Genomic DNA, 26,988 nt, shown 5'->3' with positions numbered 1-26,988 from the left:
TTGTTTGGTCTACCCATTACACAAACACAACAAAAATAGTTGGACCTCTGCAGCTAAGAATGTGAATTGTAAACTTCATCCAACCAGCATAAACCTCTGCAGAGCAACCTCTGCTCGGATTAAGAAAGGATTATTTCCATTTATCTCGTGTCAATTAAGAAAAGATTTCAGCTTCACAAAAATGTCAGACGTCAACTAAATAAGAGGGTTTATGAAAAGGTTTTCACCATTTTATATGGGTTGGTTTAATTAAGCTGTTGGCTATGTAAGCAAGCAAACAAGGCTCAGCTCATAACTGAGCTAATCTCCCTATACGGTGGGCAAAAGGCTTAACTTATCCTCAAAGGATTCATCTGGTAGTAGGGCCCATTCATTTCTGTACAGTTTTTTTGCAATACAATATAATCTTATTTTGCCTTGCCTATGAGCCCTTGGAATCATAGACTAGATGGGATAGTAGACAGTATGTGTAACTTTGCACTGCTCTAAACCAAAGAGGACAGTGGGAAACATACCTTGAAAAACAGGTGAGATGTGAAAAAACTGATGCGACAGTGTGGGCTGTAGCGTGTACCACAAGAGGAACTAAGTGGCCACTTGTAACATGGAATAAAAACTTCAGTTACGTGGTAGTTTCATATGCATATACTCCATATGTCTACTCCAGTGAAGAGATAAATCTGGGATTCAGGTCCACCTTTCTGCCACTGACAGTCATCCAGTTCCAAGGTAGTGATGTGGCTTGGACTAACTACAGCATAGGCTATCATACCATATTCATATTGCCTAAATAATGCATCTATTAAGAGTATGGTCCTTAATGATAAAGTAGTTATGAAATTAATCAGGACAAACTATTACATGCAGACTGATCAAACTACTATCAGTTTTTGTCAGCAAAAGTTAGGCAAATGCACCTATATATCAGAGTGGTGTTCCCAGATCAGTCCATCAGAGAAACACGTTTAAGAGGAATTTCATTAGTAAATTGCAACTGTGTGATGGCAGCAAGTCACTGCCAGGGAAGTTAACTGTTAGCAAAATTAATTACTCATCCACATAGTCCACAAGCCACAACCTAGGCCAAGATATTCCCATGTTGGACTGGAACCAATAAACTTTTGTAATGTGTGAAAATAGCTTCAGGTTCCAAGAGAGCAACCTAAAACTACCAACCAAAATTTGTCCTATTTTGTCCAACTGAACGTCTGCTATTGCAACTGGAGAGAAAGGAAGACAGAGCTCTTGTTGTATTTTTAATAGTTATATGCGAGTTCTACAATTTTCTTGACCTCTGCACAACAATGACTATGCACTTGCCAAAATGTCTGCTGCTCCTCATCTCTTAAAGGTGCATGAGCCTTGCTCGTCACCATTTGCACATGATCATCCCACTTTTCATCCTCCATGCATACCCCAAATGGCAATATTTTAGCATTTGTATATCTGTACACAGCACTTAATCACATACATTATTTCAGCAATCCTTAAAATAAATGTATAAGACAGGGTAGTATTGTTAACACCACATAGGGTAGATGTGGTAATGTTGGGGAGTCCAGTCCATATATGACATGTGTTCCAGTCCACCAGGGTCTGGAGTGGTTCCAGTCCAGGTCTTAAACAAAAACTCTAGAGCAGGAGTGAAGACCTTTGGACCTCCAGGTATTGCTGAACCACAACTCCCATCAGCCCCAGCAAGCATGGTCAATGACCAGGAATGATAGGAGTTGTAGTGCAGCAGCATCTGGGAGGCCGAAGGTTCCCCACCCCTGCTTCAAAGACCTGGTCCTGAGGCACCCGAGGACATAAGATTTCTGATGGGCTTTTCTCATACCTAATGCTTGTTTGAGTTTGTTCTAAATAAAGTGTTTTGGTCACCATCTTTCATGCCATCAGTACATTTTACAGATTGATGCAAAAGAGAATTGGGCCCCTGCACCTTCAATAGTTGTAATGAAGAGGGAATTTCAGCCCGTGTAAACTTCATTCATTACAAGCTACACCTCCTGGAATTCCCTCTTCTACACAATTATTAAAGGTGCAGGAACCCAGTCTTCTTTTGTATCTGACCATCTCTGTATTATGGAAGAGGGTATGGGCTGAGGATGAGAAAAGAGTAGCTTGCCTAAAGAAGTCTGCTTTATGGATACAGGAAGAAGGGTATTAGATTAGCAAAGTGGGAGATCTGAACTGCGATTTTCCAACTCAGAGTCCCCCTGTTATAAACCACACGGTCTCTCAGGAGTTAGTTTACATCTCCCATTTATTTCCTACTCTTTGCTCAAGGAGTTCAAGATGGCACACATGCAGGGGGTTACATGGGGCTTTTTCATGACAAAATCATGTAAGAAGGTAAGCTTTAGACTGACAGAGAGATCAACTGCCTAAGGTCACAGTCCAATATTCTAACCACTATGCCACACAAGTTAATCAGCCTATTGTTCTCCCAAGCAGGATATTTAAGAGGAATATGTGATAGTGTTAGTTGGGAGTACTCCAAATAGCAGAAGTGCATGGCCATGTGTATGTGCACACCCAGTTGATTAGGGAAAGTTGCAGGCATTCCATATAAAGGAGGCAGTACACTCACTGTGCAATGATTTAACTACATCAATGTGAACAGACATTCATGTGAAGTGCACATCAGAAATTGCAGCAGTATAAATCCATTTACATGCCCACCTTTGACTAATCTAATGCACTTCTCTCTTTGTGCATAAACCACACTTCTTTTCTCTGCCTTCCTGGCAGACACAGCACTCATATTTTTCTCTCTGGTAGAGATGTTGTGGGGATTAATTAGATAGTGTTTTAAATGCCATTCTTTGCATGTTATTAAAGATCTGCAGATGTGATGGCATCATAGGAAAGAGCAATTCCATCTATTTGTTCTTTGCAAAAGTTGTTTAAGACCCTATGGGAAGAAAGACATTGTGTAAATATATTATGGTTTTAATTTGACTGAACTTCATATATTTCATTTTAGTAATTAATGCTGTTACTCTTAACGTTTTTTAAAAAATAGATGATTCAGCGTAGTCGGACATTGCATCAATCAGTGGTTAACCTTTGATGCAATGGGTGCATCAGACATCAAGCTAGGGGTAAATTAAACTAATAATTGCCCTATTTAATTTCCTCCAAGAGGCAGCTTTTGGTGTTTAAGTGGTCACTGAATTATTGCTCCACCCTGCTGCCACCCATTAGCAAAAAGACTGGGCTTTTGATTTTGTGGATGCTGCAATGCAGGTGGCGGGTAAAACCTAAGAAATTAGAAGCTTTGATTACAGGCACATTTAATTTTGTTTCTCTTTGTGCACAATTATTTTCACAAGTGCAAAATAGAGGGGAGGACAGTAAAAAGTGTATGCATATCCTGAAAAAGTCTAGCTGCAATCCAGATACCTTCATACAGCCCAAATGAAGTCAATGAAATTACTCAACAATGCTTTACATACAATTACTTTATAGCAAATGTGTAAGCGTAACACCTCCACAGCTTGCCTTCTACTGTTAGATAATTGGCTGATGTGATGAGAATGATCCCAATAGCTGCTTCTCCATGATAGCAGTTTAACATATTCAACAAATAACTGCAGTTATCACATAGAATAGTATAAGTAATGTGTGAACTCATCTTTTTTCCCCCTCACTTATTTTTAGCAGAGAGAAAATATGGCCTCGCACCCCTTTATCATCTTGCAACCTTTGGGAAGCTAGTAAGAATTCAATTGTTTCCACCTCTCTCCCCAAACAAACACATTGCTACATTATTATAAGAGTTTATGATGAGTTAGAAAAGAGCACATAGGCATTAGACTCCCTGGTGAGCTGATGCTTTCCTAAAAGAATGGAAACTCCAGGCCTTGAACCACAGCATGTCAGAAATCAACAGCTATGGCTTTTCCTAGCATTGAGATACAATGATAATAAAATTATATATAATATATTCACACACACATCTATGATGAATATCCAACACACACACATAACCCCAACCTACAAATGCAAGTAACTAGCAGGCCAGTTAAATATCTTTGTTTAATCCCAGTGCCATTAAAGACCATTTCACAGAATTATACATAATTATGTAGTATTATTTGACACCCATTCTCCACCCTCTGCTTAGTTTCTGATTAATTAAACTGATCAAATTTGCCCAAGTGAACAGAAGGTACAGCATCACCCCCAGACCTGAATCTACCATCTCACTAGCTACTAGCCCAACTTACCAGGGTTTTTTCCCCCCCTTGGTAGCAGTTCACCCTTAGATTTTCTTTTGCTATATATCCATCAAAGTAGCATTAAGAAGTTTTCGGCATTCAATAGTTGGAAGCCCAAGGATTTAAGCATATGATGTCTGTTGAGTGGGTGGTTAATGAATCCCCGTATCAGTGCACTGAGCCTCCATGCTGGTTGAATGCAGCTGGGGATCAGAAATCCATCATCTTTAGCTACAGGGCGTCACAGAGTTATTTCTTGCACTACTGCACTGAGCTATACACCTGGTGTACCAGCAGCAACAAATATCGGATTGAGGCTTGTTTGGTGGGTCAGCAAGACAATTTGATGTAGCATAATGGCAAACAGCCTTAGCTATAAAGAATAACATTGAGGGTCGAGTGTGCCCAATTCCCAGCCTTATTTCCATGCCAGGAAAAACTTAACCTGCTACATTTCTGGATTGCCCATTGTTCTTGACGGCACAGGAGCACGAGCCAGGAAAAATATGGCAACCCTAATGTCAGCTGAAGATGGCTGAATTATTCTCAGTAGACCAACTCTGTTAACACAATTGACTAATGAAATGGAGGGGACTCTCTAACTCCAGGAAACAAACCCCCAAACATCAACATATTATTTTCCTGAATGCCACATTATTAAATATAGACTATTAACACAGGGACTTCCATACTGTTCTTATATAGTCCATTACCACTCAAGCAGAATATACTGATAATTTCTCTTGAATGTTTTTTTTTATTCTTATGACTGGCTATATATATATATATATATTTAAACAATGAATGTATCTCAACTCTCAGTCTCAGTTTGGGTGAGTTTCAGACATGTAAACTGTTCCAAGTAGGTTTGCCAGGCTCAGGGCTTGAGATTAATCCTGTATCTTTAGGAGAAAAGAAAGTCAGCCAAGTGCAGGTGTTCTTGCAACACTGTAATGGGAAAAACGACAAGGTGGAATTCTCCCTTCCCCCTGCACAACTTTTAAAGATACAGAAGACCTCTTGGTTGCCAGGCCCGGCCTCCAAGAGGTCTTCTGTAGGTCTGTTCTGCACAACATAGGAAACAGACCTTTAGTGTGGTGGCACCTAAACCTATTTTTTTCTAAACAGTATGCTTTTTAACCCTTTTAAAGATTTTTTAAAGCTTTTTTAAATAATGTTTTTAAAGTTGTTTTGTTTTAATGTATTTTAAGGTCTGTTTTTATGATGTTTTAAAGTGTTTTTACTGCTTTTGTTTGCTGCCTTGGGCTCCTGCTGGGAGGAAAGGCGGGATATAATTTAAATAACAACAACAACAATAATAATAATTCACTAGAAAAGACATTAATGCTTGGAAAAACAGAAGGGAGTAAAAAAAGAGGAAGGCCAAACAAGAGATGATAGATTGACTCCATAAAGGAAGCCACAGCCTGAATTTACAAGATCTAAACAGGGTGGTGCATGACAGATGCTCTCGGAGGTCACTGATTCATAGGGTCGCCATAAGTTGTAATCAACTTGAAGGCACATAACAACAACATAGCCAACAGATATTTCAACTTTAAAAAGCAGAGAAATTGGGGAGCTAATTGGGGAGATAATTGTACTGCCCTACAAATTTGTCAAAATGCAGACACAATTTGGGTTGGTCTTTCACAGTCCAATCCACTTGCTGTGTTGCTTGCAAGAATTTGGTAAAATGTGCTTCTGAGCATATGGTGAGTGATGGCAGTACTTGCAATCAGGCCAGATAACAGAAATAAGACCTGTGCTGTTCTGATCTTATTTTAGCAGGGAGGAAACAACAATATTAAGACAGTTGATGTAGTTCAGATAGTCACTTTAAATATATTTGATATACTTTGCAATTTTAGTGAAGTTTCCTACAGTAAATCATTTTCTTTTGCTTCTGTTCTGAACAGTATCATTGTTTTTCAGGGTTTCCCCCACTTTTTTATTCTACAGCAGGCACATATAGTCTCCCTTCCAAATTTAAACTAAAGCTGTCATTGACCACATCCATGCCAGACCTCTATTTCACTTTAGATAATCATGGATTCCCCCAAAGAATCCTGGGAAGTGCAGTTTCTGAAGGGTGCTGAGAGTTGCTAGGAGATACCCTATTCCCCTCACAGAGCTACAGTCCCCAGAAGACAGGTTGACTGTTAAACCCCTCTGACCACTGGAGCTCTGTCAAGGGAATAGGAGTCTCTTAATGACTCTCAACACCCTTCACAAACTATACTTCCCAGAATTCTTTGGGAGAAGCCATGACTGACTAAAGTGAAATAAAGGTCTGGCGTGGGTGTGGCCTCCTGATTAGCCAAGCCAAAAAGCTGTGAGTCTCGCTTTTAGAACACTGACAGTTGGTTCTTACTGAGCATGACTGAGCTTATAATTGACTCCAATATTAAATTTCTAAAATGAATTAAAAATCAGCCAGACATTTTTTTTAACTTTTAAACTGCAGAATATGAAGGTCAGAGTATGGGGCAAGGTCAGTAATAGGATTACAGGTACTTTGCGAACATGGCTGATTTTTAATTAATTTCAACAAATTATTAGACCACTGACAGAAAAGTCCAACATGTATTTTTTCCTCATTTTACACGTTGAACTCTCGATTCTTTCTGAGTGTTTTGAGTTTCGCCATGAAAACTTAACAGGATTGCTAAGCAAGTGTTTCTGAGTTCAGGACTATACGTTTTGTAAGATTTTGGTACCAAATGAGCTTATGGGAAGTAGCAGAATGGCATGGGGGTATTTTTAATTTAACACTGCGGAATGCGAAAATCCATGCTGGCTGTATACTAATAAATAAAGAAAGGAATGTTCACCCAGCAGCCTCTAACAATCCTCAAAGTGTGTTCTGTTTCCTTAAAGCAGTCTTTGACTTTTTTATTATTTATAACATTTCTACCCTACCTTTCAGACACGACCTCACCACACAGCGGTATCCCTGTTTAAAAGGAGTGGCCAAATTCAAAGTAACTCCGTGCTGAAGAGGCAAATTCAACGGAAGATTTTCTCACCTCTCCATGACAAGCTGTCCCCACTGAATTTCCCCTTTCTAGGCATCCATTCACCATCTAGTTCACCTTGGCATCCCAGTCACCCTAGAAGTCCCAGGGATTTTCCTTGCATGTTGGCTACATTATCAGAACCAAAGGTAGTAATTCCTACCCTCTCTGGCTTCACCTACTCCCTCAAGCCATCTGTGGAATTTGGGCCAATTTACTTCCTTTATAATTCTACAGAGGATAAGACAGGGGGTGCACTGAGAGTTTGCAATAAATGCCCAAATGAAAGTCAGCAAAATAAAGCTTCAGTGCACAGGCAGGTAATTTATCTCTCCCTGTAGACAGCAGTAGCACAATATCCATCATAAGCCACAGCTGTCCCACTCACTCTCTGTTTACTCTCCATGAGCATTTTTGCATGCTGTAAATCACAGGGCAGCAGCTGTGGTGAGGTAAGGTGAGGGCATGTGTGGATGTACTGGTTCCCAATTCAAATCTTGCAATCTACCCATGATGGAAGAATTGCTGCACAATATAAATGCCTAGAAATTCATGAGCTGAGTCATTGTGGAGGGTGCCCTATTCATTTTCCCTGGGCTGCCAGCTCATTCACATCTCCACTGTAAATCAGGATGAAAAAGGTTTCAGAGGTTATAGATTCTTGTCATACAAAACAGATGCCTAAACACATAAATCTCCAGAGTGTCTAAAGGGCTCATAATTAAAAAATGAGTCCAAATGGATTTTCCATAAATTACATTCACAAAAGAAATTAATAAGATACCTTTTTGTATTCCCCTCACCCGGTATGCAAATAGGGAAATTATGTAGTAATAAATGTCCTGTGATTCCCCTGAGCTGTCTGTAAGATGTCAAGAGGGAGGTTACTGAGGAGGAATGTGCAACATGAGTTGGAATGCCATGAACATATTTAGTAAACATATTTGTTGATCTCATCACTTTGCTTTAACCTACATGTAAGCTACCAATGGTATGCTCATTGCATGATATTATTACTAGAAAATGACTATGATGTTATTAGAAAATCTTTATTATTATTTGCTTTAGGTCAGGGTAGCTAACCTTTGACTCTCCAGATGTTTCTGGACTTGAACTCCCATCATCCCTGCTCATTTGCTATGCTGCTTGGACTGATGGGAATAATAGTCCAGCAACATCTGGAGGGCCATAAGAGCCATAGGCAGAAGTGTGTTCAGGGCAAAACACCAGTAAAGAATAAAATGTATCAGATCAAAGGCCATGAAAGGAGTGATGTCACAGCAGCAAAACTGGGTGGGGAGGAGGAAATTGACCACAGCTCAGTTACGAAGTTAAAGCAAGTGTGGGGAACCTTTGGCCCTCCTGATATTGCTGAACTACAACTCCCATCACCCCCAGCAAGCATGGCTGGTGCCCAGGAATGATGGGAGTCAGGGCCAGTGCTAGACATGACTGGGCCCTTGGGTGCGAGCCTGCCCTGGACTCTCTGCTCCCAGGGACCCCCCACCAGACTGTGCAGGAGCGCTACACCTATCTCTTCTCTTTTTCTGCAAATGACCTGAGCACTGGACATGCAGGCCGCCACCATCAACCAAGACAGCAGCAGAGGCTTCTCTAATGGGTTGCTTCCCCCACTTCCATCTTTGCTGATGGCAAACCTGCATGCTGCGCTGCATGCGTGCACATGCCTGCCATCAATCAAGATGGCAGTAGGACCATCAGCCCCTTAGAGAAGCCTCTGCTGCCATCTTGGTTGATGGCAGCTGCACATGCAGCGCACAGGGCATTCTCAGAAAGGGAGGGGAGGTAGGTGGAGCAGGTGGGTGCCGTGAGCCCATATGGTCTGTAGAGGGGGCTAGGAGCTCTGTCTCTGTGATCTGCGGCAGGGTCGCAGAAGGGGAGCGCTAACCGCACACCCTAAGGAGGGGCCCCTCTGGGCCTCAAGGGCCCAACCTGGCTGCCCTTTGGCGTCAGCCTTGATGGAAGTTACAGTCCAACAACATGTGAGGGCCAAAGATTCCCCACACCTGGGTTAAAGGGATGTCTAAAATGGGCTCACAATCAACATAATAGACTCAGAACAGGAAATATCTTTACAGGAAACTGCATGTTGCCAGGAAACACACAAAGTGCTTTATGTCAAATAGTTTTACATAAGCACTATTTGATATCATGTATAAGTGTGAAATACACACAATATTCTAGCATCTTGGAACTACCATATTGTTGAGGGAGGTTGCTTTGAGTTCAGGCTTGGAGGAACTCTGAAGACTTTGCAGCAATGTGAACATGGTGGCTAACCACATGTAGGGATAGCATGTTAGGTGGGCAAGGGAAGAACTCTATTCACTCGTTCCCCTCCACACACTGGAGGCTGTGGCTTCCCCAGTCTGACCCAGTTTGGTCCAGTAAGTTGGCCAGAGGCAGAGGAGCTCCCAAGGAATAATCACAAACATTCTAATGCCCTCCTCAGCACTCCCTGCTGAATGCACCTCTAGCTCTGCCTCAAACCATTTTCACATTTATCATTTTCACAGCCCATACTTCTTTGTTGTTTAGATTTGCGTGCTAGGACTCTTGCCTCTTTCTTAGCCTATTTGCTCCATTTTTCTCCTAAAATCATTCCATAGCACAGGAATCTAAATCTAGAGAAACTCTGTTTTTAGGCATCGATCTAGAAGAGAGGTGATGAGGGAACGGTTTTTTAAATTTAATTTTTATTGTCTTTAAATTCTATTCATAAAAGCTTAACTATATCGTAAGCTGCTTAGTGAAGGCCTTTTGCCTTGAAAAGCAGAGTATACACCTAAAATAAATAAACAAACTTCATTTACACAGGATCAGTCTCAGGCCCTAAACCGGGCAACCCTATGCCATACTGAACACTCACTGCTCAGACATGCACTGGGTAGTCTCAATCAAACCATGATTTATCAACCAAACTGATACCATAGGACTTAGTTACATATAAAATCAGATTTGTTCCAACTGCTTTAATCTTCTAGATTAGGACAAAAGAGACAACATTCTCACCAGATAAACAATAAAGAGTATATATTGCCACTGTGCCGGTAGCTCCAATGCACTGTACACACATTACAAAATCAGGATTTTGTATGGATACCATTTTAGGCTACTTGCTGATTTCAAAGAGATATCACTGAAGTCTTAAATGAAATAACAGACCATGTCAATTAAAAAAAATTCAAACAAACAAAACATAGTTTTTGATTTGCCAATGTTGTCATACAAACTCAATATGTGGGCAGCACCCATAGTAAACACAGACACCAACTCTATAGGCACCAGCTGCCAAGGCTCTAAAATATGCAGCACTTCTGTAGAATGAACAAGTGAATTATGGAAAGAAGGCCTATGCCTTTAAGAAAAATAATAACAACCAACAACAAGTAAACCAAACCAAACCCCCAATTTGCACAGCAACTTTAGGCTGATGTGCACAGCTATACTGCTTTATAAAGAATGATGGGAACTGTGGGAAAATAGCAGTATTCAATTCAATGCAATCACAAATTCTCTCCATGACAAGATAGTATATTTATTCCTATGTGCTCTGCTTCTGACCAATAAGTGTTCTTCTTCTTTTGTTAAGACTCAGAGTTTGTAGACAAAAGAGCTGAGCTCTAACAGGAACTGAAACAAAGATGAGGGCAAGAAGAGTTTTGTACTCACTATGTGAAGCTGCAGAAAGTCAGTAAGACCAGGGGCACTGTCAATCCGAACCAAGATGCCATCTTTCACTGTTGTGCTGAACCCGACAGCTAGGCGGTCTGTCCTCGTGCTGGGTCTGTCATTTGCCGGCCAGGTGTAAAGGATGAAGCCTCCGCTTTTCCCAAAGATATACGTTGCACCAGCTTCAGAACAAAACAAGAGATAGCAAAGAGTTAGTTTACCCAGTTGTGTTAGCATTACGATTGCAACAGAAAACACTGTATCTAACTACTAATAGATTCCATTTATGAAAGCGATGAACTCCAAAGCTGGGGGGGGGAGGAACTATGTCACCCTGAATTAAATATGTGAGCAAAATGAATTAATAACAAAGCAGACGCTAAAGAGATATGCGTGAACATCTCCAGACTCTACTGCATAATAGCACAAGGCAGATAATGTATCGTCTCTAAAAGCCTTTTATGTACTGCGATGAACAACACAGTTAGGCTTCTTTTGCATTGAAATTCATTTCACATCTCTAAAATGTACATTAAAACACATCCACTCCTTCCCACGGAGCACAGCATATTATGTTATGTGGCTCTTGACTGGCAAATATGCCATATAACTTCCTTTACCTAGAGGAAAGGAAGACCAGCAAGTCTTTAATTGGAGAGAACATACATTGTCCAAGTCCATAAAATCCCTGACCAGCAGCCAATCCCATCAGTGAATATAGACTTTTCTGCCTTAAAGCAAATTTGCTGTGTGGATTATTATGGCTCTGTTGAAATTAATATTCATGCTATTTCTAGTATCTCAGTGAATGATTAACAGGGGAACCACGAATAGATAAGTGGTACTTCCTTTTGAAAAATGGAAATGGACTGCTTTCAAGTTGATTCCAACTAATGGCAACCCTATGAATAGGGTTGTCATGGTAAGCTGTATTCAGAGGTGGTTTACCATTGCCTTCCTCTGAAGCTGAGAGGCAGTGACCGGCCCAAGGTCACCCAGTGAACTTCATGGCTATGTAGGGATTCGAACCCTAGTCTCCCAGGTCATAGTCCAACACGCTAACCACTGCACCACACTGGCTCTCGGTACTTCCTTTTAGGGAAAGATAAATAATAGGCTTTACTGTATCCATTTTGTTATGGTGTGCTTCAGGTGTGCTTCAGGTGCCAGTCACCAAATAAAGGCAAGCAACACTTGCAATAAAGACAGCTAGCAGGTTGTTATCATGCACCCATGATTTTATCATCACTAACATGTCAGAGCAATACCAAACACATTCTTGCTCCCCACCAAAAAATCTGTTAACAATATATCCATGGGAATCAACCATCTTGCCACACACAGAGATTGGGCAAGGTTGTGCAGTGCACAATCTGGAGAAATGCCTTGCTTTCCAGTGTCTGGTATAGAAAGAGAGTGATGACTTCTCTCTCAAGGTTTGCAAGAGGCTAAAATATCTGGCCTAAAATATCAGGCTACTAAAATATGAGGCCCAATACTCTGCATGTTTAACTTTGTTCAGTAAGGCTTACTCAATAATTGCTTGTAGAATTTAAACATTTAACTGCCTAAACATTTAACTGCTTTTCACACGTCTCAGATAATATAGACCTTGGTTTTTGACTACAGCTTCTATGCTTTTTTAAAGCAGTGTTTTTCAGACTTACGTATTTCCACAGTAACTTGTGCCTTGCAAAAAGTCCAGATTGTCCTAGGGTTAGGGTTGGCTTATGTCCAGGTCACATGGATTGTTGACTAGGCCTGTTGGCCCACACCTTAAGCCCTCAAAGAACGAAGAGTGCACTCAAATATATATATATATATACTGTAGGGCAGATCAGTAATGGTTGGCAACCCTTTTCAGGAATGTTTATCCACCATTATCTTCCCGTTGGAGAATTCCTGAAGCTTCTGAGGAACACAACAGTTCCTTGGATCAGTTTGATAACCCCTGCTTTAAAGGAACAGAGCAGCACCCCTATGTAAAATGTTTTAATTGAAGTCCAGTACTACAGGTGTTGAAACAGATAACCAACTGTCATGTGGTCACCACCACTTAGAAATTTTCTGTCTGACAGCTTAAACTGTGCAGGAGGCCATTTGTCCATAGGCTCCAGCCATGCGGCTTGCTGAGGGTTACCACCTTACCTAAGCACGCTAATGCTTGGCTGGAGAATATCAACATGTGGGAAGTTTTTGATTGACAAATTGAGATCATCATAATCAAATTTATTACTTGCCCTTTACCAGTGGGTCCCAGGGTAGGTCACAACAACATAAAATACATAATTAAAAACAGTTCAAAACAGTGGATCAGCTGTGTCCAATCCAAACAACAGAAATGCACATTGTTATTTCCCCCACTACTGTATTTGCAATTTAGCCTCTGCACAATATTTTTCCTCTTGGAATCTAAACCTACTTATTTTCTCCCATTTTTGCTCATAATCCTTACATTTCAAATAATGAATACAGCAACACAAAAGGGATGAGCAAGTAAAGAATCTGCACTTCTTCAGTATTGTTTCATTGCATTTAAATGGCCTCATTAAATGCCCTCTCTTGTCATTGATCCTATATTTCCTCTTCCTGGATGCACAACATTCTCCATCCCAAATTCATGGAGTATAGGAACTTCCCAGTTCAGAGGCACTGAATGTCACTGAATACCAGTTGCTGGGAAATACAACAACTACACAGGAGGACCAGCTCCCTTCGTGCCCTGCTTGGGGACTTCCCAGAGGAGGAAACAACATGCTGAAGTAGATCAACTTTGGGTCAGATCTAGCAGAGGTTCTCATGTTCTCACCCAGCCTCCCCTGAAAAAGTCCTTTGTTCTTGTGATAACTTACCAGTTGCCCTTTTTGGTGCTCCCATTGCCTTCGGTTGCTATGTCTTTTTTGCTTCTCTTAGCCATTCTCGAGCCTTGATTAGGCACTTTTAAGGTTGCTTAAAAGCTTCACATGACTCTCCCTATAACTCTTCTTGTACATACATGCCTCCTCCCTTGAACAGCCGCTAATAGGAATTTTACAACTTCTAACCCAGTCTACTTCCGCAATTGTCCCTAGCTTCTGCTGTAGTGGGCATAAGACTTTTGCAATGTTTACACCATGTCTGCTCACCATAATGTAACCCATGCTTTAGTTGTTGCTACCATCATTGCTAAAAAGAATTGTAAAGCCAGCATGCCTGTGTCTCCTTGCATTGGGTGTGGCTATTTCCCCCCTGCTCTCCTTCTAGATCCAGCTATGGGAGCCTGCTCAGTAAACACCCTTCAGGGTGGGCTGGCTTCTCTGTGAAGGTTTCAGCAGACCAGTCCAATTCAAGAAGAGGGCGCTGCTCCAGAGGGAATGGGAAGGCCCACAAACTCTGTTATTCACAGGCCTGCTTTGATTGTTTTTAGAATCCAAGCAACAAAGAAAGAAGACTTTATTTCCTGCACAAGAAAACAGCAGTGAACCTAAAGGAGTGTGAGCTCATTGTTTTATTTTTTGTTGCACCCTGTTAATTGCTAAAAAAGGAGAAATTGTAATTTCTTTACTGCTATGAAGCAATAGCAGCCAGATTGTTAAGAGTTTTAAGAGTATTATTATTATTTACCTGTTCTGATAATATATGAGAACTAGTTTTTTTACTTCAATATACATTTGATTTTGATCCTTGTTGTTTCTTCTCCTTGTCACTGCAACTATGAATGGGAATCACACTGTCAGAAAAGACTGAACCCACCCACTTCTCCTATTTAATACAGGGATATTTGTGGGCTACAATAAGAACACAAGCTACATCTTCATATTAATTAGAGTTGTCTGTAATAATGAATTAACATGGCTTCCCTCCATAAGCAGGTAATTCAAACAACCCACTTTGAATGGAAGATGATCTTCCCTCCTCAATTATTAGCTAGCTGTTATGTTTCACAATATGCTAGCTCACAACATGACACAGTGCAAATAAGTGCATGAAACAGATTGCCTTTGGTACTAAGTGGCTTCTGCTGACAGTGAGGCTCAAATACTCACAAAAACTTTCCACATGCAATACCTTGGCCACATTTACACCATACATTTATTTTGTTGTTATTCCACTTTAAATGGTCATGGCTTCCCCCAGAGAATCCTGGGAAGTGTAGTTTGTGAAAGGTGCTGAGAGTTGTTAGGAGATTCCTATTCTCCCAGAGCTACAATTCCCAGGGTGGTTTAACAACCAATCCTTCTGCCCAGGGGACCCTAGGAATGATAGCTCTGTGAAAGGAATTGGGGTCTCCTTAAAACTCTCAGCACCCTTCACAAATTACACTTCCCAGGATTCTTTGGGGGAAGCCATGTCTGTTTAAAGTGGAATAACAGTGGAATAAATGTATGGTGTGACTATGGCCCTTGTGTGTGTGTTTTTTCACTCTGGAAATTTTTTACTAGTGACATTCAGGGTGGAACTAGACTGTGATGCCTGACCTACAACTGCCACCTAAAACCTTAGCCCATGTCAAGTTCTCCCATCCCTCCTCTTAGGACTTGTGTTGTGACATTGTCACTTCATGCATTTCCCATATACACATCACTAGCAGGACAGAGAAATAGAAGGAAATGAAATGGCTCAGTTTGTCTAAACATTACAAGGTGAGGGAGATGAGGCTGCCATTTTCAGCAGTAGCCTTGTGCAGAGCATTATGTCTAGCTCTTCCCTAAGAACACTTGTTAATTGGAATGAGTGACTTGTGAGTGTTGCTCACGCTACATGCAAATTGGAACAAAGCCATTTTAAAAATAAAAATAAAATCATGCTAGTCAACATGGACTTTCATTTTAAATCACAAATGCAGAAATCTAAACTTCACTTTTGAAAATGGCCTTCTTTCCACTCTCACTACAGGTTTTGAGAATGCGAACTTCAGAAAACACACACACTCTTCTTCCCAAGAGCCACTTGGATGCACAGAGTATATATGAGCGCTGACTAGACTCATTTATAATTATTGGTCTGTCACGGCACTTAAGTGCTGAGCAAGATGGAATTTGACATGAAGATATACACTGTTTTGTATATCTATGAAGACATTCAAAGGTAACACTGAGGACATTATAGGTTAAAGCACCTAGTGGATCTTCCCTGTAGAGAATTCAGAATTCTTATAATGTGTATATATCCACACGATGTTGCATCTCATAACTCATATAAACAATGTACAGGTAACTATTTTTGAATGATGAGATGGGTAAAGAAGTAAATTACCAGGCATTCCACAATACACATACAGTAGATCCATATAATACTGTGGAATACTGTCACTTTTGTTAATTGATTTGTTTAATATGCTTCCTTCCTTTTATATAAGAGAGTGAGTTATAGGCACTGGCCACTTGTTTGTTCATGATGGGACACAGAAGGCATTTGACCCTGGCAACTGCTGCTGCACAGGCAGTCTCTAAGGTCCAAGTCCAACCCTCTGCAGTACAGCCACACAACCACCCTTTCCTCAAAGAAAAAAGCAGGATCAGTAATCTTATATTAACCCTTTAAATTACAGTCTCAAGGCACAAAAGGATGCTTAGGTCCTAAACGTCTTCAGTGCAGTGCAGACTGATGCTATAAGTACACATACCTTAGGAGAGATGCACATCAGAATGCATCAGAGAGGGTTTGTTGTTGTTGTTATGTGCTTTCAAGTCAACTACGACTTATGGCGACCCTATGAATCAGCGACCCCCAATAGCATCTGTTATGAACCACCTTGTTCAGATCTTGTAAGATCAGGTCTGTGGCTTCCTTTATGGAATCAATCCATCTCTTGTTTGGCCTTCCTCTTTTTCTACTCCCTTCTGTTATTCCCAGCATTATGGTCTTTTCTAGTGAATCAGGTCTTCTCATGATGTGTCCAAAGTATGATAACCTCAGTTTCATCATGTTAGCTTCTAGTCACACTTCTGGTTTAATTTGTTCTGACACCCAATTATTTGTCTTTTTTGCAGTCCATGGTATGCCCAAAGCTCTCCTCCAATACCACACTTCAAATGAGTTGAGTTTTCTCTTACCCGCTTTTTTCACTGTCCAACTTTCACATCCATACATCAGAGAGGGTACTAAAATGTAATTCTTATGTGTAGAGAATAAGATGGGAAACATTAATTTCAAAGTAGTTTTGTCTTGTGGACTCTCTGTAGATAACTCACTGCAATTTTATGTATATTTACTTGGAAATAAGTATCACTGTGTTTAATTTGGTTGAATTCCTAGTAAATACATTTAGGATTGTAGCCTTTACTTAGGCTGCAATCCAATTGATATTTGCATGTCACTGAAAATGGTGGGATTTGTTTTTTGAATAAGCATGCTGAGGCTGCATCATTAGTATTTAGTTAATCCAGATGGTGTAACGGGAAATATTGTTGGAAATCAGAAATCATTTGTGCTAGCGTCAAAACAACTGCTTGTGCCGTAATGGACAGCATTCGGGTGTTTGGTGAAAGAGGATGTAATGGTGTAATGATAGAAGCAAGTAAACACCAACTTCTGTGAAACTCAAGGTATATCTATTCCAGACAAAATGTATAAGGAACCCAGTCCATAAACTCTGGCAATGAAATCAGCTAATACTTCTGCTTTTTAAATTAATACCAATTAATCTCTGAGTGCGGTCATGAACTCCTTTGTGACAAGTAAAGCTCCTGTTCATTCTGTTAATCCAGCAAAGTCTGAGAATATGTCTCAAATGATAAGAACAATTTCCACCTGAAATAACATGCAGGACATACAAGGCTTGCTACTTTCCCCCCAGTTCATTACTGTCCCTTTGCTCTCTTGCATGTAATCTCTAGATCATCTAGATGACAGACTTTTATTTTCATCCCTGTTCTGTATAAAGATTGGGAGCTTATTAAGAAATTGCTTAATAAAGAGAGAAACTGACCTTCACCAACGCTTGCTCTTTTGAAAAGTAAAGAAATGTCCAAGCAGCACTACTATCTGTGAGCCTATTCTCTCCCATCATTTTAATTTTCCTATTTCATGGATACCTGCCGTTCCATTACAGACCTTCTGCTGAGTATAGTCATTCTGATGAAGCTCTTCTCGGGATGCTCAGAATTCTAGTGCTCAGATCCTATTATGTTTATTAATCATCATAACCATGTAAAATTTTTCCCAATGCTAGCAAGAAGCTATCAGTTCAACTAAAGGCAAATTTGCTAGCAAGGCATATCTGGCGTTCTTACTCAGCAGGATTTGCAAGTTACCAAGCCGCTGAAATTGTCTAGCATATTCCTAGCAACCAGCATGGCAGTAAGGGTGGAATCAGTAATACATCACAAACAATTAAAGTGCAGTTAGCTGGCTGCAGCAGGACCCAGTTCAACTTAGGAAGGAGACCTTGGCAAGAACTTCACTGAAGATCTCTGTAAAGTGGCAATTAAAAAGCGAGACCTAAGCATTTACACCTGGCTATTTAATGCTTTCACAAAATTGCATTAAATCAGATGAAAGGTCTGACAGTCTCACAAAGGCGAGGAAATGCAAATAAAAGGCAGACACTTATCTCAGGATACCAAGGCTCTCTGGTTCAAGCAAACTTCTATCAGTAGAAAGGTGTTAACAAGGGAGAAAGTGTAACCTGAATACCAGGGAAGAAAAAATACCTAATGGTGAGCTCTCTTAGGCAGTGACACTGTGGTAGAGAGAGGTGCAAGGATCCTGACACTTACTTGAATTGTATATATTGAATCACAGGGGGAGGAGGTGGCAAATCAAAATACAACTCCAAGCTCTCATGCACCCACTTAGTGACGCAGAAGCTCGGCTCTGAATAGAAACCATCTAGAGACTTTGTCCCATATCAACTGTCCCAGACGTTGTGGCTGAAGGAGGGGGGGCTCTTGTTATCTCACCACTGGGCTTAGCCTGCTGTGTGGTGACATTTATTTATTTAAAATATTTTAAAATCGCACTCTCATATAAAATATTGCAAGGCGATATGCAGCCTAACAACACAATACTACAATGAAAACAATATAAGAACTTCAAACACAGCTGTAAACGCTGGGTGGCAAAGAATCTCAGGTTCAAAAGGCCTGTCTGAATATTACAGTTTCCAGAAGACATCTGAAATTGAGCATGGATGACTCCTGCTGATCCTATGGACAAGGAGTCCCACAAGGCAAAGCCTGCAACTTGGTCCCCTGGTAAAGGCCAGCCAAACCTCAGGGGCATGTAGGACCACAAAAAGTGCCCCATCAGAAGACATCAGTGACCAAGCTGGAGTATATGGGAGAAGGTCTTCTTTGTTGGGATGCCCTGGGAATGAGGTTTATTCTTGGATTACTGCTTGTGGTTTGTTTGGGGAAGACAAACCATGAGCCCTGGTTTGCATATAATGCTAAGTCAAGCCATGGCACCAGCAACAGGATGGAGAGAAGACTGAAGCAGCTTCAATATTCCCTCCAACACATTTATGAGTTCATGGTAAGCCACAGTTTGGCTCACCATAATGTGTGAATAAGACCACTGTGCTCCTCCTCTTCTGCTTCTCCAGTGCCGCCATCTTCTACATTGTTGCATCAAAGCCAATCAGGGATCACTTAGCAGTGAGCACCACTCTGATAGGTTTCCCAGCACAAGCCCTTCTGTTTGTTTCCTCTCTTTTACTCTATCTCTGTGTATAATAGGTTTGGTAAATGTTTCTCATAGGAGCTGGGGAAAGATTTCAAAGGGTTTGAAGTATGTGGTGTTACTATCAAATGGTTGGCTCATTTGATCTCTGTTCTAATGAGGGATCCTTTCATGGAGGAAAGAAGGAAGTGTCGTGCTCCATCTGTCATCAAGGAATTGTCTCTTTATATGTTTCTTAGAAGGAGGTTTTCCTTGCCTCAGAACAAATCAAAACAGAATGGAGAATCCTATGAAAATGTAAAGCTTTTAGGGCAAAAGTCTAATCCTTGGAAAATAGTGCTTCCCCACTTAAAAGAGTTCTCACAAACTAGCTGCTTTCTTTTCAAGATTCTGCTCTTGGCCAGACAAACCCTCAGAGACCCAATATGGGCTCAGCAATCTCATCATCTCTTCCTTAAAAGACAGACGTTGTTAGACATTAATTAAACAGATGTGGATGTTTGGGCATCCTCTTCAGTAAAAAAGAAGAGAAAACATGCAAAATGGAACCAACAACGCAGAGCATACCCACTTGCTTTGTTTGTCTTTTTAAAAAATAAGTTAATACAAGTCACTTTCCTCCCAGTATGTGTACTGTTATCACCCAAGAATGAGATCAGACAATATGTTCCTTCTTATTAGTTACACTGCATTAATGGGGCTTGATGGAGTAGGGAAGAGAAGACAAGAATGGTCCTGGAACTACAACACACAACACAATTCAAATTAGTTTGCAGACACATACTAAACATGCCTCCCACCCTTGCAAAATAGAAGCTGGCGTCCTGGCCTCATTACCAACACAAAGGAACTTAAAGTATATCAATAACAGTATTAGACATCATATCGGTCCGACAATACAAGAAGCACAGAGAAAGCTGAGGTACAAAGCTAGTGTAACTAGAGTTCAAAGTGTAGAATGCAAGCTTTTGAGTTATGCAGGACTCTTCCTCAGCCTGGATGGTCAATATTTTCTTGAATATTCAGCCTGAAGAAAATGTTTGTTTATCTTGAACCCTGATATCCTTCATTTTGAGCAGTAACATATAGTTAAACAAATAGAAGTATAAGCTCTCTTGCTTATGTTTCATTAACCTCACTTCTTGGTGTGACATCACATCTTCTTCCCTGCCTGCTTCTTCCGCTAATCAATACAGCAAGAAATGAGAGATCTAATTATTCGGGTTATTATACCGCCACAAGAGTGGTTGTATACTATAGCCAGCGTGGATTTTTCACATTCCACAATGTTAAATTGAAAATACCCCCCATGCCATTCTGATGCTTCCCATAAACTCATTTCAAAACAAAACCTTACAATATCTATAGTCCTGAACTCAGAAACGCTTGCTTAACAACCCTCTCAAAGTGTAAAAAGAGAGGGGAAAAACAGACCCCTGTTGGACTTTTCTGTCAGTGTTCTCATAATGTGTTGAAATTAATTAAAAAGCAGCCATGTTCACAGAGTACCTGTAATCCTGTTACTGACCTTGCCCCATACTCTTATCTTCATCTTCTGCAGTTTAAAAGTTTAAAAAATTACCTAGCTGATTTTTAATTAATGTAAGAAATTTAAAATTAAAGTCACTGATAAGTCCAGGCATGCTCGGTAAGAACCAATTGTCAGTGTTCTAAAAGCCAGACTTACAGCTGTTTGGTTTAGCTAATCAGAGGGCCACACCCAGGGCCGGTTCCAAAGGGCGGCCAGGTTGGGCCTTGGCTGAGGGCCCCTGGAGGGGCCTCTCAATAGGGTGGGGGAGGAGTAGCACTCCTTTTCCGCGATCTGCGGCAAAGTAGCTGCCGCGGATCGCAGGGAGGGAGCTTCTTCCACCTGCCCATTTGCTGGCTGCACCTACCCTTCTCTCCTATCTTTTGCAGCTGCACGGGCTGGACTGCCATTAACCAAGATGGTGGCTAAGGTTTCCCTAAGGGGCTGAAGCCTCCAGCGTCCTCTTGGTTGACGGCAGCGATGCGCCCGCATAGCAGCCTGCACAGCCGCAAAAAACAGGAGAGACGGAGGCAGCAAACAGGCAGGCAGAAGAAGCTCCCCCCTGTGAGAGACAGGTAGGCATGCACACGCACTCGTGTGTGCTTGCATGCGTGCCAGGATCCGGGGCAACCTGGTGCCCAAGGGCCCTGGCATGACTGGTGCCGGCCCTGACCACACTCATGCCAAACCTTTATTTCACTTTAGACAGTCATGGTTTCCCGCAGAGAATCCTGGGAAGTATAGTTTGTGAAGGGTGCTGAGAGTTGTTAGGCGACTCCTGTTCCCCTAATAGAGAAGCTCTGTGAAGGGAACAGGGCATCTCCTAACAACTTCACTAAATACACTTCCCAGGATTCTTTGGGAGATGCCATGATTATCTAAAGTGAAATTAAGGTCTGGTGTGGATGTGGGCATTGACAGCTTTTGTTTAAATTTGGGTGGAAGACTACATGTGCCTGCTGTAGAATAAAGAGGTGAGGGAAACCCTGAAAAACAGCAATACTATTCACAATGTTTTCCTTAAGGAAAGGAAAGGGCTTCCCCAGTGCCCAATAATCCACCCACCCACCCAATCTTTTCCCCCTCCCTTCCCCTTCCTGCCCTCCTCCTCCCCTCCCTCTTCCCCCTCCTTGCCCCTCCCTCAGGTCAGTTTTACCTATCCTAAGCATGATTGCACAGGAGTAAATCCCACTGAACTCAAAAAGCATGCAAATGATCAAACCTGCCCTCCACTCCTCCTCCCTCCTATCCCCTCTAGGGTTGCCAGGTTCAATCCCTGAGACTGATCCTGTATCTTTAGGAGAAAAGAAAGTCAGCCAAGTGCAGGTGTTCTTGCAACCCTGTAATAGGAAAAACCACAAGGTGGAATTCTCCCTTTCCCCTGCACAACTTTTAAAGATACAAAAGACCTCTTGGTTGCCAGGCCCAGCCTCCAAGAGGCTGACTTTCTCTTCTCCTAAAGATACAGGATCAGTCTCAGGGATTGAACCTGGCAACCCTAATCCCCTCCCTCTTGCCCTTTCCCTCCTGCTTTCTTTGTCCCTCTCTCCCCTCTTCCATCCCCTTCCAATCCCTTCCTCCCCCTCCCCCCCGGTCAGGTTTACCTGTCTTAAGCATGATTGCATGGAAGTAAATCCCACTGAACTCAGTAAGCATGCAAATGATCAAACCTGCCCTCCCCTCCTCCTGCTTCCCATCACCTCCCTTTTGCCCTTTCCCTCCCACTTTCTTTGCCCCTCTACCTTCCCCTTCCAATCCCCTCCTTCCCCCTTCCACTCCCATCCCCTCCCTTCCTCCTTCCCTCCCCTCTCTCCTCCCCCTCCTCCTCCCCCATTGTCAGTTTTACCTATCCTAACCATGATTGCATAGGAATAAATCCCATTGAACTCAGTAAGCATGCAAATGATCAGACCTGCCTTTCCCTTCCTTCCTCTCTCTTCTCCCTTCCTCTTCCCTTCTTTCTCCCCTCCCCTCTTCCTTCTTCTTCCTCCACTGCCCCCTCCCTTCCTCTTCTCCTCCCCCCATGGTCTGTTTTACATATACTAAGCATGATTGCATGGGAGTAAATGCCACTGAACTAAGTCAGCATGCAAATGATCAAACCTGCCCTCCTCCTCCCCTCCCACCTGCTCCACTCCCCCTCCTCCCCTCTGTCATTTCTACCCTCCCTACTCCTCCCCTAGCCCTGCCCTGCCCTTCCTCCTCCTCCTCCCCTCCCCATCCCCCATGGTCAGCTTCACTATATGCTCAAAGGCACATGTTACTAAATTCTTCCATGCTACACAGGAAGTGGATTGGACTGTGAAAGACCAACCAAAATTATGTTTGCATTTTTACAAATTTGTAGAGCAGATCAATACCTCAGAGAGGAGGTGTGTGTGTGTGTGTGTGTGTGTGTGTAGGGACGTTGTTTTGCTTTTACGACTGTGTTGTAGTTTAAAAGAATTTGGTAACGTGCCTCTGAGCATATGGTGAGTGGAAAGAAGCAAAGTAAGAAAAACACCAACAAACATACAAAAATATAATTCTCCATCTTTGGAGATGGCAGGTGTTGCCACCACGCATCATATGCTCAGAGGCACATGTTACCAAATTATTCCAAGCTACACAGGAAGTGGATTGGACTATGAAAGACCAACCCCAATTGTGTTTGCATTTTGACCAATTTGTAGGGCAGTACAATATCTCAGAGAGGAGGCCAGGTCTCCTGCTCCCTTGGTGCATTCACTATAGCTGCCTAATTTCCCTGCTTTTTTCAGTTTGATAGAAATATCTGTGGGCTATAGATACGTTCTTAAACCGCAAGGTTTTTTGCCTATTAGTGAATATTATACAGTTGTTCTAGTTATATTATCTGTACAGAAAGTTGCTTCTGTCTCAGGACTAGGGATGGAAAGATCTGTCTCTTTCAGTTCTCTCAGTTTCTCATTTTTCCAATGTTAAATTCAGTTCTCTACATTTCTACAGCGATCTGCAAATTTTTAAAATAAAAACCTCATGAAAATTATCCACAGTTTTAGTGTGAATTTCTCCAGATAAACACATATTTGTAGGCAGTTTTGACAAAGGTACACATTTTTGCAAGCTATTTCTCATCATTTCATGCCTTTTTGCATGTTATTTTCACCCATGTATTCATTTTTATGCACACTTTCCCCTAATATATGCATTTTTATAAATGTTGTTTAGTTGGTGAACTGCATCCCAAAATTCTAATAAGTGTGAATTTCGAAGGATGGCTGTGTTTCAGTTCTCATATTGTTTCGGTAATTGCGAATTTGATACATTCTGCTTGGAATGCGAACTGAATCAAAATTCTCAGCCATCCTTATTCAGGACTAGAAGAGTTGACCCTGAAACCCCTTTCTGTCTACCATTCTGTGGGTTCACTCAAGGAATCGAAGCAAAGGGGCTTCAGCTGAATTAGACGGTGTTCGGTCAGCTTATTCTTCAACCTGAAGGGAGTGTTGAGTTTTGCATTCACTTTGCATCCAGGCAAAGAGATATAAAAACTACTGTAACAAATTAGTTTGTTTTTCCACCTGGATAGGGCAGTCTGGGAAATGAAAAAATGGCATTCATGATTAATAAATTATGGATCTATTCTCATTTGAAATGCAGAGGTGTACTTTCTCTGAGCTTCACATCCATTCCTGCAGTGTGCAAAGTTCACATTATAACTGAAGCTAAAAGAACACATACTTATATTCCCTAGAAATCTCATTTGCACATCGAAAAGAAGGGTAACTGAAACCCAAAGCATTTATTACATGTGAATGAGATGTTATGTGAATGAGATGTATATGCCTTTCCTTAGGTGCAGTTAACACTGGAAGCCCTTTTCAGAATTAATATGGGCAAGTATTGCTGGGAACAAGACAACTGAATTCCCAAAGGAAGAGCCAGATGGGTGAAAATTATCTGCTCAAAATTGATCTGATCTGGTGGAAGTGAAAACATTGCTAAAAACTGCATCCTGCTGCCAATTGCAAACATGATTTCATTTTTCTTGGCAATGGCTTAATAAGGAGCCTATGGAGATAATGTCCTTGGAGAAGTCCCGGTGGCAGAACGCCAAAGGAGAAAAGCTGGCATTACCCATCAACAGCATAGCTGCATTCTCCATCCTTTTGAAAAAACAAACAAATAGGGAGTGCCTAGTGAACTGGGTAGTGAGCAAGGCCATTTTAGATGTCTATAGCAAAACCTAAGAATTAAGAACTTCCCTTTGTATAGGCCCTTTTCAGTGTTGCCCTAAGTGATTATGTCCTCACCCTGCTCACGTAACAGGGATGTTCCTTCGGGGTTGCTCAGCACCACTGACTTCCATCATCTTCATAATTAAAGATCTCAAGCTCGACACTGGCCCCTCTGTGCATATCTCTGTGTTGTAATATACACCCTTGGCCAGCTCCATTTTATAGTTCCTCAGCTGGGATACAACTTTGTGGCTCTCCATTTCATTACACCTGGAACGATTCCTGATACAATATGGTGTCTTTTCTGCTGCACAGCTATAGTCTACATCCTGCTTGTTTGTGAGCTCTGAGTAATCTTTGAGGCCATGGTGTTCACAATATGAAGCAACCTTATCCCTCACCTCAACCCCAAAAAAGCCTAAGAGAAGGCACTTGTACAGAAGGGAAGAAACTCTCTGTATACCCTCTACTAAAAATTATGCACATGTGTGCTGATTGGGCCATGCACCAGCTATACATATTATAAGTCCTGTTGCAGTGTTGATAAATGGCACTGGAACTATTTTATAGGCTTTTCCTTCTATTTGTTCCACCCCCACAGGGAGCAAAAATACAGTGAAGGGTGCACACTGTCCTTGGGTCCAACAGCATCCCTTATACCAACAGAAGGCTCTTTGACAGAAGGCCAAAAGGGGCAGGGGGAATCAGTGAAGATCACTTCCCTCCCCATTCCTCTGACAGAAACCTCCATCAGATTAAAGAGACTTCTGTTGGCACAAGGGACACCAAAGAAGATATAACCTTCTTTCTGTCTTTTTTTTACAATCTGCTTGTTTCCAGTTTGGGATGACCTCTGCAAGCTGAACGTACCCCCCCCCACACACACACACATTACAGTGTCTTAACTAACCAAACAGAGAGTCAATCCTTTAACTTAAAAAAGCAAACACGTGAAGTTTTGAGACCAAATAATACATTTCAGGCATGAAATGTGATACCTCTGTCCACGGTATACAATTAGTACAATTCAATCAATCAATCAATCAATCAATTCAGTTCAATTAAAGGATGTGATTTTTTAAAAACTTTGTTTTCTTCCTCTAATCCAGTAGTGAGAACTTTTCTTAAATAAAGGCATGATAAAACAGTGAATTTGACCTCCTGCTTTAAAGTAACCCCAAAGGGACCTTCAAATTATTATGTTTTATTTCCCGCAGGATGACTTGGTCTGTGGCTATTAATGACAGCAGGAAGACATCCTGCCAATCACCTAAGACATGATTTGAGTTAAATACATTATTTGGGTTTCACTCCTATAATGAAACACTTTTTGACATAAGCAATTTTATTTGTAACATCAGTCCTTGGTTTTAAACTCTTTCAATGCACTCAAAACAGCTGGTTGTTGAATTAACCCTGCCCCCTTAAAATCACTCCTGAATGCATTCAACATTGGAATAGACTAATTTAACTAATTTAAACTACAGACAATTGCATTGTTTCTGCTCCTTTAATGGTGTGATACTTGTCAATCTGCTAAGAAAAGAAAGCAAAATGTCATAGGCTTTATCTAGCCATTTAGCCCATCTTTCCTTATCTCTGCACCTCAGCTTTCCTCTCATATTGTGTCACACAGGCAGCAGCCTATATTGACAGCTGCTGAGATTCTCAACAGGGCTGACCTGTTATTTGAAGGCCTGGCAGGACTTTTTGGAGCTATA

The 26,988-nt window shown here is 41.4% G+C and overlaps 1 protein-coding gene across 6 annotated transcripts in view; it reads right to left on the bottom strand.

The window, feature by feature from the left end:
• The window catches only part of NRXN3 (neurexin 3), a 1,913,991-nt gene that overhangs the window by 542,334 nt on the left and 1,344,669 nt on the right, over positions 1-26,988 (bottom strand). For all 6 annotated transcript variants that reach the window (XM_061611873.1, XM_061611875.1, XM_061611876.1 and 3 more), the window contains one exon: positions 10,937-11,118. In XM_061611873.1, the coding sequence (XP_061467857.1) occupies positions 10,937-11,118 (182 nt within the window). The remainder of the gene's footprint in view (positions 1-10,936; positions 11,119-26,988) is intronic.

This window comes from Rhineura floridana, chromosome 2 (genome assembly GCF_030035675.1).
Source record: "Rhineura floridana isolate rRhiFlo1 chromosome 2, rRhiFlo1.hap2, whole genome shotgun sequence".
NCBI classification, from domain to species: Eukaryota; Metazoa; Chordata; class Lepidosauria; order Squamata; family Rhineuridae; genus Rhineura; species Rhineura floridana.
Note: the sequence above shows the minus strand (reverse complement) of the source record. Positions and strands in the feature narration are given on the sequence as shown.